Source organism: Mirounga angustirostris, unplaced genomic scaffold (genome assembly GCF_029215605.1).
Source record: "Mirounga angustirostris isolate CCGP_5_RB_7025 unplaced genomic scaffold, mMirAng1.0.hap1 SCAF_12, whole genome shotgun sequence".
NCBI lineage: Eukaryota > Metazoa > Chordata > Mammalia > Carnivora > Phocidae > Mirounga > Mirounga angustirostris.
In genome coordinates, this window is record NW_026991720.1 from 85,153,746 (window position 1) to 85,167,294 (window position 13,549).

Genomic DNA, 13,549 nt, shown 5'->3' on the forward strand with positions numbered 1-13,549 from the left:
TTACCAATGGCAGCCTGTTGGGATGAGAATGCTGTTATTTAACAAATATTAATTAAGTGCCTGGTTATGGTTTAACCTTACAAGTGATCAGAGAAATATAAATTAAAGACATATAATACCATATTCAATGTCAAATTAGCTAAAGTTTTTTTACATAATATTCTTATGAAGATACCAGACATTATTTTACATTTATGATAAATTTATATTGGCTACCATTGTCGTGCATGGATGGCCTTAAAAATAATTATATCCTCTGACCGTTTCACTTCTAAAAATTCATACCAAAATATTACAGACATATGGAAATATCTGGCTATGAAAATTTTCCTCACAAGTTATTGATGACAGCAGAAAATGGTAGGCCAATAATGAATGATTAAATACATGCTGGTATTTTGATAGGATGGAATACTATATAGCTATTAAAAGTAAGTTATAGGAAGAGGCCAGGAGCAAGATGGCGGAGGGGTAGGAGACCTAAATTTCATCTGGTCCCAGGAATTCAGCTAGATAGGGATCAAACCATTCTGAACACCTACGAACTCAACAGGAGATCGAAGAAAAGAATAGCAGCAACTCTTAACAGAAAAGTGACCACTTTCTGGAAGGTAGGACGTGCGGAGAAGTGAATCCGAGGAGATATTCGGGAGGATAGACGGCGGGGGAGGGGGCCTCCATTGGCCACTTCTGGCAAGTGATAGAGCCGCGGAGCACAAAATCGGAACTTGTAGAAGTCGGCTCCGCTGAAGGAGGTCACTCCAGTGGCTAAGTGGGGGGTGGAACCCTCGCTGGGACAATGTGGTCTCAGGACCCTCTGGGCCACAGAAAGACCAGGGGTGCCTGAGTGTGGCAGAGCTCCCAGGTATCGGAGTGGAGAAGCCAGCTGCAGAGACAGAGTGGAGGAGCGGGCTCTCAGCTCAGGGTTGCCATAAACTGTGATCCGCAGCACAGTCGGGCCACTGCTCTTCCAGCAGGGACCCAACCAGCAGCAGATCCGGGGAGACTACCCTTCCTTCCCCAAGAGGAGCGGTGTGGGAGTGCGCCTCAGGCATCTGCTGGGTTTGGAGACTCCACACGGGGTTGGGTGCCAGAGATAGAAACACTCGGTCACAGGTTGGGTGAGCACGGAGTGCGGCCTGAGACCGGGGAGACGGGAGTGACTGACTGCTTTTCTCTGGGGGTGCACTGAGGAGTGGGGCCCCGGGTTCTCGGATCCTCTGGGACAGAGATTGGGAGGCCGCCATTTTCACTCTCGTCCTCCAAAGTGGTACAGAATGCTTGCAGGGAACAAAAGCTCCTGAGAGCAAACCCAAGCAGATTACTTAGCCCGGACCGGCAAGGGCAGGGAAATTCCGCCTCTGGCAAAGACATCTGAGAACCAGGGCAACAGGCCCCTCCCCCAGAAATCAGCAAGAACAGCCAGCCAAGACTAAGTTTACCAATCAATGAGAATGGCAGAGCTCCAGCATTAGGGGAATACAGCACACAGAATTCATGGCTTTTTTCCCCATGATTCTTTAGTCTTTCAAAGTTAATTTTTTAAATTTTCTATTTTTTATTTTTCTATTTTTTTATTTTTCTTTATCCCTTTTTAATCCCTTTTCTTTAAATCTTTTTTATTTTTCATTTTTAGAGTCATATTCTATCCCTTCATTGTAGTTAACCTTATTTTTGGTATATATATTATAAGTTGTTTACTCTTTAAAATTTTGGGATACAGTTGCTTCTAACAGACCAAAATATACCCTAAATCTCTAGTGTATGGTTTTGTTCTAGTCTCCTGCCTAATCACATTCTCTTTTTTTTTTCTTAATTTCTCTTCTTTCTTTTTTCAACCAACGTCTTATCTTATCAATTGCTTTTATAAAATCTTTTATAATTTTCATCTTTACAGTCATATTCCATCCTTTCATCATATTTACCCTTATTTTTGTACATATATGAGTTTTTCTTTCTTTAAAATTTTGGGAGGCACTTTCTTCTAACAGACCAAAATACACCCAAAATCTAGTGTGTGGCACTGATCTATGCCCCAGCCTGATCATATTTGATCATATTCTTTTTTTTTTTTTCTTTTTTCTTTCTTTCCCTTTCTTTTCCCCCGGTTTCGGGTCTCTTCTGATTTGTTTAGTGTATATTTTTGGGGGGTCACTGTTACCCTGTTGGCATTTTGTTCTCTCATTCATCTATTCTCCTCTGGACAAAATGACAAGAGGGAAAAAATCACCTAAAAAAAAAGAACAAGAGGCAGTACCAACTGCCAGGGTCCTAATCAACACAGGCATTAGTAAGTTGTCGGAACTAGAGTTCAGAATGACGATTATACAGATACTAGCTGGGCTTGAAAAAAGCATGGAAGATTACTAGAGAAACCCTTTCTGGAGAAATAAAAGAACTAAAATCTAACCAAGTTGAAATCAAAAAGGCTTTAATGAGGTGCAATCAAAAATGGAGGCTCTAACTGCTAGGATAAATGAGGCAGAAGAGAGAATTAGTGATATAGAAGACCAAATGATGGAGAATAAAGAAGCTGAGAAAAAGAGAGATAAACAACTACTGGATCACGAGTGCAGAATTCGAAAGATAAGTGATACCATAAGACGAAACAATATTAGAATAATTGGGATCCCAGAAGAAGAAGAAAGGGAGAGAGGGGCAGAAGGTATATTGGAGCAAATTATAGCAGAGAACTTCCCTAATTTGGGTAAGGAAACAGGTATCAAAATCCAGGAGGCACAGAGAATGCCCCTCAAAAATCAATAAAAATAGGTCAACACCCCGACATCTAATAGTAAAACTTACGAGTCTCAGAAACAAAGAGAAAATCCTGAAAGCAGCTTGGGAGAAGAGATCTGTAATCTACAATGGTAGAAACATTAGATTGGCAACAGACCTATCCACAGAGACCTGGCAGGCAGAAAGGACTGGCATGATATATTCAGAGCACTAAATGAGAAAAATATGCAGCCAAGAATACTATATCCAGCTAGGCTGTCATTGAAAATTGAAGGAGAGATAAAAAGCTTCCAGGACAAACAAAAATTAAAAGAATTTGCGAACACGAAACCAGCCCTACAAGAAATATTGAAAGGGGTCCTCTAAGCAAAGAGAGAGCCTAAAAGTAACATAGACCAGAAAGGAACAGAGACAATATACAGTAACAGTCACCTTACAGACAATACAATGGCACTAAATTCATCTCTTTCAATAGTTACCCTGAATGCAAATGGGTTAAATGCCCCAATCAAAAGACACAGGGTATCAGATTGGATAAAAAAACAAGACCCATCGATATGCTCTCTGCAAGAGACTCATTTTAGACGCAAAGACACCTCCAGATTGAAAGTGAGGGGGTAGAAAACCATTTACCATGCTAATGGACATCAAAAGAAAGCTGGGGTGGCAATCCTTCTATCAGACAAATTAGATTTTAAACCGAAGACTATAATAAAAGATGAGGAAGGACAATATATCATACTTAAAGGGCCTATCCAACAAGAAGATCTAACAATTGTAAATAGCTATGCCCCTAACATGGGAGCAGCCAATTATATAAGGCAATTAATAACAAAAGCAAAGAAACACATCGACAACAATACAATAATAGTGAGGGACTTTAACACCCCCCTCACTGAAATGGACAGATCATCTAAGCAAAAGATCAACAAGGAAATAAAGACTTTAAATGACACACTGGACCAAATGGACTTCACAGACCTATTCAGAACATTCCACCCCAAAGCAACAGAATACACATTCTTCTCTAGTGCCCATGGAACATTCTCCAGAATAGATCACATCCTAGGTCATAAATCAGGTCTCAACCAGTACCAAAAGATTGGGATCATTCCCTGCCTATTTTCAGACCACAATGCTTTGAAACTAGAACTCAATCACAAGAGGAAAGTCAGAAAGAACTCAAATACATGGAGGCTAAAGAGCATCCTACTGAAGAATGAATGGGTCAACCAGGAAATTAAAGAAGAATTAAAAAAATACATGGAAACCAATGAAAATGAAAACACAACTGTTCAAAATCTTTGGGATGCAGCAAAGGCAGTCCTAAGAGGAAAGTATAGAGTAATACAAGCCTTTCTCAAGAAACAAGAAAGGTCTCAAATACACAACCTAACCCTACACCTAAAGGAGCTGGAGAAAGAACAGCAAATAAAGCCTAAACCCAGCAGGAGAAGAGAAATAGTAAAGATCAGAGCAGAAATCAATGAAATAGAAACCAGAAGAACAGAAGAACAGATCAACAAAACTAGGAGCTGGTTCTTTGAAAGAATTAATAAGATTGATAAACCCCTGGCCAGACTTATCAAAAAGAAAAGAGAAATGACCCAAATAAATAAAATCATGAATGAAAGAGGAGAGATCACAACCAACACCAAAGAAATACAAACAATTATAAGAACATATTATGAGCAACTATATGCCAGCAAATTAGATAATCTGGAAGAAATGGTTGCATTCCTAGAGATGTATAAACTACCCAAACTGAACCAGGAAGAAATAGAAAACCTGAACAGACCTGTAACCACTAAGGAAATTGAAGCAGTCATCAAAAATCTCCCAAAAAACAAAAGTCCAGGGCCAGATGGCTTCCCAGGGGAATTCTACCAAACATTTCAAGAAGAATTAATACCTATTCTTCTGAAACTGTTCCAAAAAATAGAAATGGAAGGAAAACTTCCAAACTCGTTTTATGCGGCCACCATTACCTTGATCCCAAAACCAGACAAAGGCCCCATCAAAAAGGAGAATTACAGACCAATATCCCTGATGAACATGGATGCAAAAATTCTCACCAAAATACTAGGCAATAGGATTCAACAGTACATTAAAAGGATTATTCACCACAAACAAGTGGGATTCATTCCTGGGCTGCAAGGTTGGTCCAACATCCGCAAATCAATCAATGTGATACAATACATTAATAAAAGAAAGAGTAAGAACCATATGATCCTCTCAATAGATGCAGAAAAAGCATGTGACAAAGTACAGCATCGTTTCTTGATCAAAATTCTTCAGAGTATAGGGATAGAGGGCATATACCTCAATATCATAAAAGCCACATATGAAAAACCCACAGCGAATATTCTCAATGGGGACAAACTGAGAGCTTTCCCCCTAAGGTCAGGGACACGGCAGGGATGTCCACTATCACCACTGCTATTCAACACAGTACTAGAATCCCTAGCCACAGCAATCAGACAACAAAAAGAAATCAAAGGCATCCAAATCGTCAAAGAAGAAGTCAAACTCTCACTCTTTGCAGATGATATGATACTTTATGTGGAAAACCCAAAAGACTCCACCCCAAAACTGCTAAAACTCATACAGGAATTCAGTAAAGTGGCAGGATATAAAATCAATGCACAGAAATCAGTGGCATTTCTATACACCAACAACAAGACAGAAGAACGAGAAATTAGGAGTCGATCCCATTTACAACTGCACCCAAAACCATAAGATACCTAAGAATAAATCTAACCAAAGAGGCAAAGAATCTGTACTCAGAAAACTATAAAATACTCATGAAAGAAATTGAGGAAGACACAAAGAAATGGAAAAACGTTCCACGCTCATGGATTGGAAGAACAAATATTGTGAACATGTCAAAGCTACCTATAGCAATCTACACATTTAATGCAATCCCTATCAAAATACCATCCACTTTTTTCAAAGAAATGGAACAAATAATCCTAAAATTTGTATGGAACCAGAAAAGACCCCAAATAGCCAGAGGAATGTTGAAAAAGAAAAGCAAAGCCAGTGGCATCACAATTCCGGACTTCCAGCTCTATTAGAAAGCTGTCATCATCAAGACAGTACGGTACTGGCACAGAAACAGACACATAGATCAATGGAACAGAATAGAGAGCCCAGAAATGGACCCGCAACTCTATGGTCAACTAATCTTCGACATAGCAGGAAAGACTGTCCAATGGAAAAAAGACAGTCTCTTCAACAAATGGTATTGGGAAAATTGGACAGCCACAGACAGAAGAATGAAACTGGACCATTTCCTTACACCACACACAAAAATAGACTCCAAATGGTTGAAAGACCTCAATGTGAGGCAGGAGTCCATCCAAATCCTAAAGGAGAACACAGGCAGCAACCTCTTCGACCTCAGCCGCAGTAACTTCTTCCTAGAAACATCGCCAAAGGCAAGGGAAGCAAGGGCAAAAATGAACTATTGGGACTTCATCAAGATAAAAAGCTTTTGCAAAGCAAAGGAAACAGTCAACAAAACCAAAAGACAACCGACAGAATGGGAGAAGATATTTGCAAATGACATATCAGACAAAGGGCTAGTATCCAAAATCTATAAAGAACTTATCAAACTCAACACCCAAAGAACAAATGATCCAATCAAGAAATAGGCAGAAGACATGAACAGACATTTTTCCAAAGAAGACATCCAAATGGCCAACAGACACATGAAAAAGTGCTTAACGTCGCTGGGCATCAGGGAAATCCAAATCAAAACCTCAATGAGATACCACCTCACACCAGTCAGGATGGCTAAAATTAACAAGTCAGGAAACGACAGGTGTTGGCGAGGATGCGGAGAAAGGGGAACCCTCCTACACTGTTGGTGGGAATGCATGCTGGTGCAGCCACTCTGGAAAACAGTATGGAGGTTCCTCAAAAAGTTGAAAATAGAGCTACCGTACGACCCAGCAATTGCACTACTGGGTATTTACCCCAAAGATACAAATGTAATGATCCGAAGGGGTATGTGCAGCCCAATGTTTATAGCAGCAATATCCACAATAGCCAAACTATGGAAAGAGCCAAGATGTCCATCAACAGATGAATGGATAAAGAAGAAGTGGTATATATATACAATGGAATATTATGCAGCCATCCAAAAAAATGAAATCTTGCCATTTGTGACGACGTGGATGGAGCTGTAGGGTGTTATGCTAAGCGAAATAAGTCAATCAGAGAAAGACATGTATCATATGATCTCACTGATATGAGGAATTTTTAATCTCAGTAAACAAACTGAGGGTTGCTGGAGTGGTGGGGGTGGAAGGGATGGGCTGACTGGGTGATAGACATTGGGGAGGGTATGTACTATGGTGAGCACTGTGAATTGTGTAAGACTGATGAATAACAGACCTGTACCTCTGAAACAAATAATACATTATATATTAAAAAAGAAGAAGAAGATAGCAGGAGGGGAAGAATGAAGGGGGGGAATTGGAGGGGGAGACAAACCATGAGAGACTATGGACTCTGAAAAACAAACTGAGGGTTCTAGAGGGGAGAGGGGTGGCAGGATGGATTAGCCTCGTGATGGGTATTAAAGAGGACAGGTACTGAATGGAGCACTGCAAACAATGCAAACAATGAATCATGGAACACTATATCAAAAACTAATGATATAAAGTACGGTGATTAACATAAAATAATAAAATAAAATTTAAAACAAAGAAGAGAAAAAAAGTAAGTTATAAGAAAATATTTAATAAAATAGAGAGGTGTTAACTTTATGAAATGTTAAATAAAAGGTAAGTGTACTGTATAACCCACTTGAGTTTAAAAGAAGTATCTCTGTGCATAGAAAAAAGACCAGGAAGCCTTATCCTGAAACGTTAATAGTGTTTGTTATTTCTGAGTGGTGAATTCTCAGATAACTTGAATTTTTTGCTTATTTCTTGTATTTTTGTGTTTAACATGTAAAAAGGGAAAAAAAAGCAGAGGTTTGAAAAAGTGAAAAAAGAAACTCAAAGTGATAAGTATATGGTTAGAGGTTTCAATGGATAGCGAAAGAGCTCACTAGAGTGGCTGTATCCTCAGTCAGGGCCGAGCGAGCAGAGGCTTTTTTGCGAAGAAACTGCCTAGAGGCATCACCTCAACCACATTAAAGATGATGACATGCAAGTACGTGTGCAAATGCTGGTATTCGTTAGGAAATCAGTCCTATTACTTAATGCACCTACACTCTTTATCCAATCCCAAAAGAATGCAGAGTATTTCTAAAACATGTGTAATCGATTTTCACTTTTCTTTGCAGTTCTCCGCCATGCATTTATTTTTTTTTCTAACAAGTGTTGTTAAAATACTTTCACAATATTGTATAAATACATCTTTCTTTTTTTGGCAGCCATGACTGCATTAAAGTTTAGCCCTTGACATACTTTGCTTATGTTAATCCAGAGCTCCTAGAAGACAGGACGCTGTTTTATTCATCACCGTGCGCAGTATCAGCAGGCGCTCGGGTAACACCAGCAAAAGGCAGGTAAGTGTGAGCTTCTATTCTCAAGTCTTTTTGTTTTACTAGGACCTTTCTTCTTGGGCAGATACATTAACACATGACTTCATAGTACAAAATTCCAAACGTATAAAAAGAAAATAGATTTTTAGTTTCCAAGCGGAGAACCAGAGAAATCTGTGAATCATCGATTTCCCTTCTTTGAAACCATTTTTGTACCGTCGTATCAATACATGTAGGCCTGGAAGAGTGAAACTGTCCTCACACCCAGAGCTGGGGAGGTAAAGGGAGACTCCTCAGAGAATTTAACAAATCCCTCAGAAGCAGTAACATCCAAGTTTTACCAATTCTTTCTGCATCCAGAGCAGCAGCTATTTTCAAGATATCTGTGGTTCATAACGAGCCCATTTCTTACTCCCGGGGGGCCTAACGGGGCTTAGCTTGAAACGGTACAATTTCCAGTGACTGAAACGGTGTCTGACACCTGGAGTTAAATCTCTGTTGAATTATTAAATAAACAAATGGAAGTGGAAGACGGATGAACAAAAGAAATTTAACATTCTTTTGCATAGTGATGTGAAATACTAGCTTCACTGTGGTTTGAGACTTAAAAATTAAGGGACAATTCAGGAAAAGAAATCTATTCTTTATACACTCAGACCAAACTTAAATACCCACTGAGGACAGGCAGGCGATGCAGTTGAATGGTTAGGTGTCTGGGCATGTGTGGACCTCATGGAGCGGAGGAGAGGCCAGCGTGCTCCATTTCCGTGGGGTGAGGCCAGCTCAGTCCCGGGCCTCTGTGGCCGAATGGCACTGCAGGCCCAATTTCGCTAGCTGGAAGTCTAGATTTCTTTATGAAGACTCCAAAAATTTCACATGTTGGCTCAACATTTAAAAATAGATACATGATGTCCTTGTGTTTTGCGTATCTGGCCAGAGGCACATAGATTTGAAACCTCTCATTTTGACTCTACTGTGTCTGAGAATATGTATCCTTAGGACATGTGTCTGTGTGTCTGTGTGTCTGTGTATGAATTGTATGTTGTTGCTACAATCATTACCTTGTGGAAACTGAAAAGAACAAAGAGGTAAGTTACACTCTGGGGAGGGTTTTTAAGCACTGGGTGAGCTGGTGGAAAAATCCTGGAGGATGTATCTTTTAAAGGTACGTGTCAAAAACATTGAGTTATTCCTGAACTTGCAAATATTTTGCTCTGTGATTAGGTCATTTGTGTTTGCACACTGACACCCATAGCGAAAGGAAGCACCTACCTTCCCCCACAGGGACTGGGGAAACTCAAAGTGACTCCCAGGCCCTCGAGGAAGGCATTCCTGGGTTATAAAACCATCAAGAAGTTTTTAATGAGGTTTTTATCTATCTTAAAGAGAGCAAAGAAAGAATGTGCAGTTGCAAGTTTTCTAAAATAAATGCTCCAAGGAAAGGGAGGTCAGGGGCTAGAGTTTAGTCAAGTTGGAGAGAATGTTAAGTCCATCTCAGTCATAGAGTGATGGTAGATGTTGATGTTTAGCAAGCTACACATCAGTAGATCAGAAATAAATGTAATTTCTAGATGTTCCAAGCCTAGCTTAGAGCCCTCGCCACCTTTCCCCTACATCCTCCCTACTGCCTAGTGTACCAGGGAACCATGGTATGCCAGTGACAGTGAGTAGCTAAGTTCTATCCGTTTAAGGACTTGGAGGAGAAACCCATTCTCTGCCTGTATTCCCTCCAGGGAACTCTACCTGCCCACATATGTACCAACTGGTGCTTATAAGGGCACCAGTGCCACGTGCTTTCACGGGGTGTGCAACCTTGGGAGCCTTGGTCTCTTCCTTTCTAAATGGGCGTAATCAATGCACACTATACAGCATTTGTATGAGCAATGAATCTGATCTGTGTAAAGCACTCAACAGGGTGCCTGGCATATAACACCGACTCAGCAAATGGTAACTCTCAATGTTTCAGCCAGTTTCCATCTGTGCTGTTATATTATTTTCACAGAAGGATGATCGTACTGTGATACTAATAGTAACAGAATACACAGAGAGGTGGAAGAAAAGAAGTTAAAAAAATCGTGACTTAAATCTACCAAAACAGAGCAGAAGAAACGACCGACGAGGCAGCAACTATTTCCAAAGTGCCCTGGCCTACCCTCCACAGCTACCCCCCAGTTTCTACCCAACTTTCCTCCGTCTGGTTCCCGCAGACTTAACTGCTTCCCCATGTAGATCTCAAACCCTCATGTTCTTCAGCCCCACGACACAGTGCAATTCTAAAAATTACAATCTTTGTTGTCTTTCCTTTGTTCTATTTAGCACTTGTGGCATTTTACCCAATGCCATTTATCTTTTGAAGCCCCTGGGGGAGCTCTTTGACTTTTCAGGAAGTGCTTTGCACATTCTCCCCCCAGAAGGTTTTCCCTTTGTTTGTATCTTGGTAGCAACTCTAGTTTTCAACATTTGGACTCTGGTATTACAATTGTGCTCCAAGTATCTACACAGAAGTGGTCTGTTTCCTCATCCAATGAGCTCGGCCTGTGTGTGGATATGACACTCCAGTGGAAGGAAGCCAAGAGCCTATAGTAGCGATCCTGGGGAAAATGTAAGCAGCTGTGGCTACGTAATTCAAAACCTCTGAAAAGTGTGCTGCAGTCCGTGCACAGCATTAGTAGAACATGAGGGCTGGATGTAGCCCGTCCCCCGGAGGACTTCCTCGCTTGCTGCAGGAAAGAGAAGACTGAAAGACAAACCTGGGTGCAGCCGGAAAGGTCCAAATAGATGAGCTTGTGGCATCCATTCCCTAAATTCAGGTACCGTAAACCTTTGTCTGTGAACTTTCTGCAATAAGCCAGACTAAGATTCTGTAAGTTCTGGAAGTACCTGAAAAGACAGGGGCGAGAGGAGAGAGGAAGGAAAGGGATTATACTTGAGTCGTTTTCCACATCTTTCTTAAGCCACTATGACAAAGAGAAGTAAAACTATCAATTACTCTTTTCTCTTTGCAGATCTTCAGCAGTTGAACGTAATTATTAATGCTCTACCTGTTATGTGAAGGAGCTTGGAGTAGTATATCAGATAATGCAGCATTACATTTTAAATGAAAATACAGATTTGCCTAGATTTTGAAGAAGGCTGATTGAGGGAGAGCTCTGAGGGTGGGGGACGTTTGTGCATTCCTATTGTTTGGACATTAGTTTGTGTTTGAAACCAAAGTTAAAATATTTGCAGTATTGTTGCATTTAAGTTTTATCTTTGGGGCACCAAAACAACGTGCAAAACGTGTAGATGGACAAACCCTTTGTAAACATTTAAATGGTGATTAACTGTTGCATGACAGTGAGGATTTAGGGCAGAAAGGAGGCAAAGTTAAACATAACAAGCTCCCAAAATGGACATGATAAGCAAATGGTTTGAAAAAAAATTTGAATATGCATGCTTTTGTGTTTCTTTATTATAGTTAAAGAAAGACTAATTGATATAGAGAGCTTAAAAATGGGTTAAAAAGAACAGTCTGCAAATGAGTTGAGCAACACATGAAGGGAATAAAAATGACATCAGAGGCTATCAATCTCACTGGAGTTCAAACAGATTAAATATGGCATTGCCACCATGACCAAAATGATTGCTTCCAGAAAAAAAGGGAGGTAATTAAGATGAGCCTGTACAACCATGCAAGGGCTTACAGTTTGAGGACATTCTGTGGACAAGTTTCCAAGCCTTCCTAAGCCTGGCATTTTTTTTTAAAGTGCAATAACTCCCACTATTGCTCGCCCTTGTAATGGAATTAACAACGTGCTGTTGGGTTGTGATCTGCAACAGTTTAACAGCAAATTGGAAAGCAAAAAGAACGAAAAGTGGGAAGAAGATGCCTCTCTGTCCCTCAAAAGCCCACAAATGACTAGTAAAATTTACTTTCTTGCAAATGGGAAATAAGATATGCAAGCATGGACAGTTAATCAGATTTATTCCTAAAATTTGAAAAGCACATCTATATGATATATAATGATTCCCATTCCATAGTGACTGATTTGATGCAGATCACACATTCCCCTCCAGCAATGTCCATGAGATTCAACAGAACAAAGAGGGACGCCATCTGGATTCCCCAGTGGCTGTGGGCAGGGCCGTGGAGCAGAAAGCAGCACTAACATCCCAAGGACACGTCCCCTTTCCTGGGGCCCTTGAGTTAACCAAGGGCTATGCCAAAGTTTTGGAAACGCTTTCTCTTCCTCTCCTTCCTCTCCCTGGAGTGTATCCCTGTGATTCAACGGAGCAAAGTACGGTTTTCTTGGGGTGTGTGTGGGAGGTTGTCATTTCTAACAACCCTTTAGCTCTCTAATTTGGAGAAAGGAATAGTAAGGCAGACAGCACAACACAATGGAAAATGCACAAGGTTTTGGAATCTGACCAAATTGGATTCGAATTTCAGCCCTGACACTTACTGCAACTTCCCGAACCTCTCACGGATTGTTTCTGTGTCTGTTAAGTGGAGATTATAATATTATCTCTCTCTCTTTTTTTTTTTAACCCTGACCAACTGTGTCCAGCTTTCCTGAATCTTAGTTTTCTCATCTGTAACATGGATATAATTCTATCCACTCTTTCCTCTCAGAGGTATGACAATTACATGAGAACATAGATATAACAGTATTTTATTAAGGATGATTTTTGATGATTAAAATCAGCAAGTAGAAGCTTTAAAATATATATTCTTGCTACTACTATTTCATATAATAGCATATTAGTTGTTCTTATGAAGTTTGTACTATCGTCTTCCATGTAATGGAATGGATGCTTATCTGACAAAAGTGGCGTATACAACTGATACCAAGACTTTGGGAGACCTCACGTTACATCTACACCCTCATTTTGATCAAGGTTTAATGCCCTTTTTAATCTGTTTTAACTCCAGTGAGACTGATAGCCTCTGACGTAGTTTTTATTCCCCTCATGTGTTGCCCACTCATTTGCAGACTGTTCTTAACCCATTTTTAACCTCTATATCAGTCTGTCTTTAATTATAATAATGTAGCTGTCACTTGTAAAATCATGCATATTCAAATATATTCAAATCTAGCCCAAGCCTATTGTCTGATTTTTTTTAAGTCCTTGTGATCAGTTAACAAATACTTCAAGTAGAGGGGCACCTGGGTGGCTCAGTAGGTTAAGCCTCTGACTCCTGATTTCGACTCAGGTCATGATCTCAGGGTCCTGGGATCGAACCCCACATTGGGCTCTGCGCTCAGTGTGGAGTCAGCTTGCCCCTCTCCCTCCCTCTGCTTGTTCTCTCTCTTTCTCTCAAATAAATAA

The 13,549-nt window shown here is 40.3% G+C and overlaps 2 protein-coding genes across 3 annotated transcripts in view; one reads left to right on the forward strand and one right to left on the reverse strand.

Annotated features, from left to right (window-relative positions):
* The window catches only part of FBXL13 (F-box and leucine rich repeat protein 13), a 245,219-nt gene that overhangs the window by 97,986 nt on the left and 133,684 nt on the right, over positions 1-13,549 (reverse strand). For both annotated transcript variants that reach the window (XM_064575384.1, XM_064575385.1), the window contains one exon: positions 10,990-11,119. In XM_064575384.1, the coding sequence (XP_064431454.1) occupies positions 10,990-11,119 (130 nt within the window). The remainder of the gene's footprint in view (positions 1-10,989; positions 11,120-13,549) is intronic.
* LRRC17 (leucine rich repeat containing 17) overlaps positions 10,666-13,549 on the forward strand; it is a 32,174-nt gene continuing 29,290 nt past the window's right edge. Inside the window, exon 1 of the mRNA XM_064575386.1 lies at positions 10,666-11,049. The gene's annotated coding sequence lies outside the window, so the exon portion shown is untranslated. The remainder of the gene's footprint in view (positions 11,050-13,549) is intronic.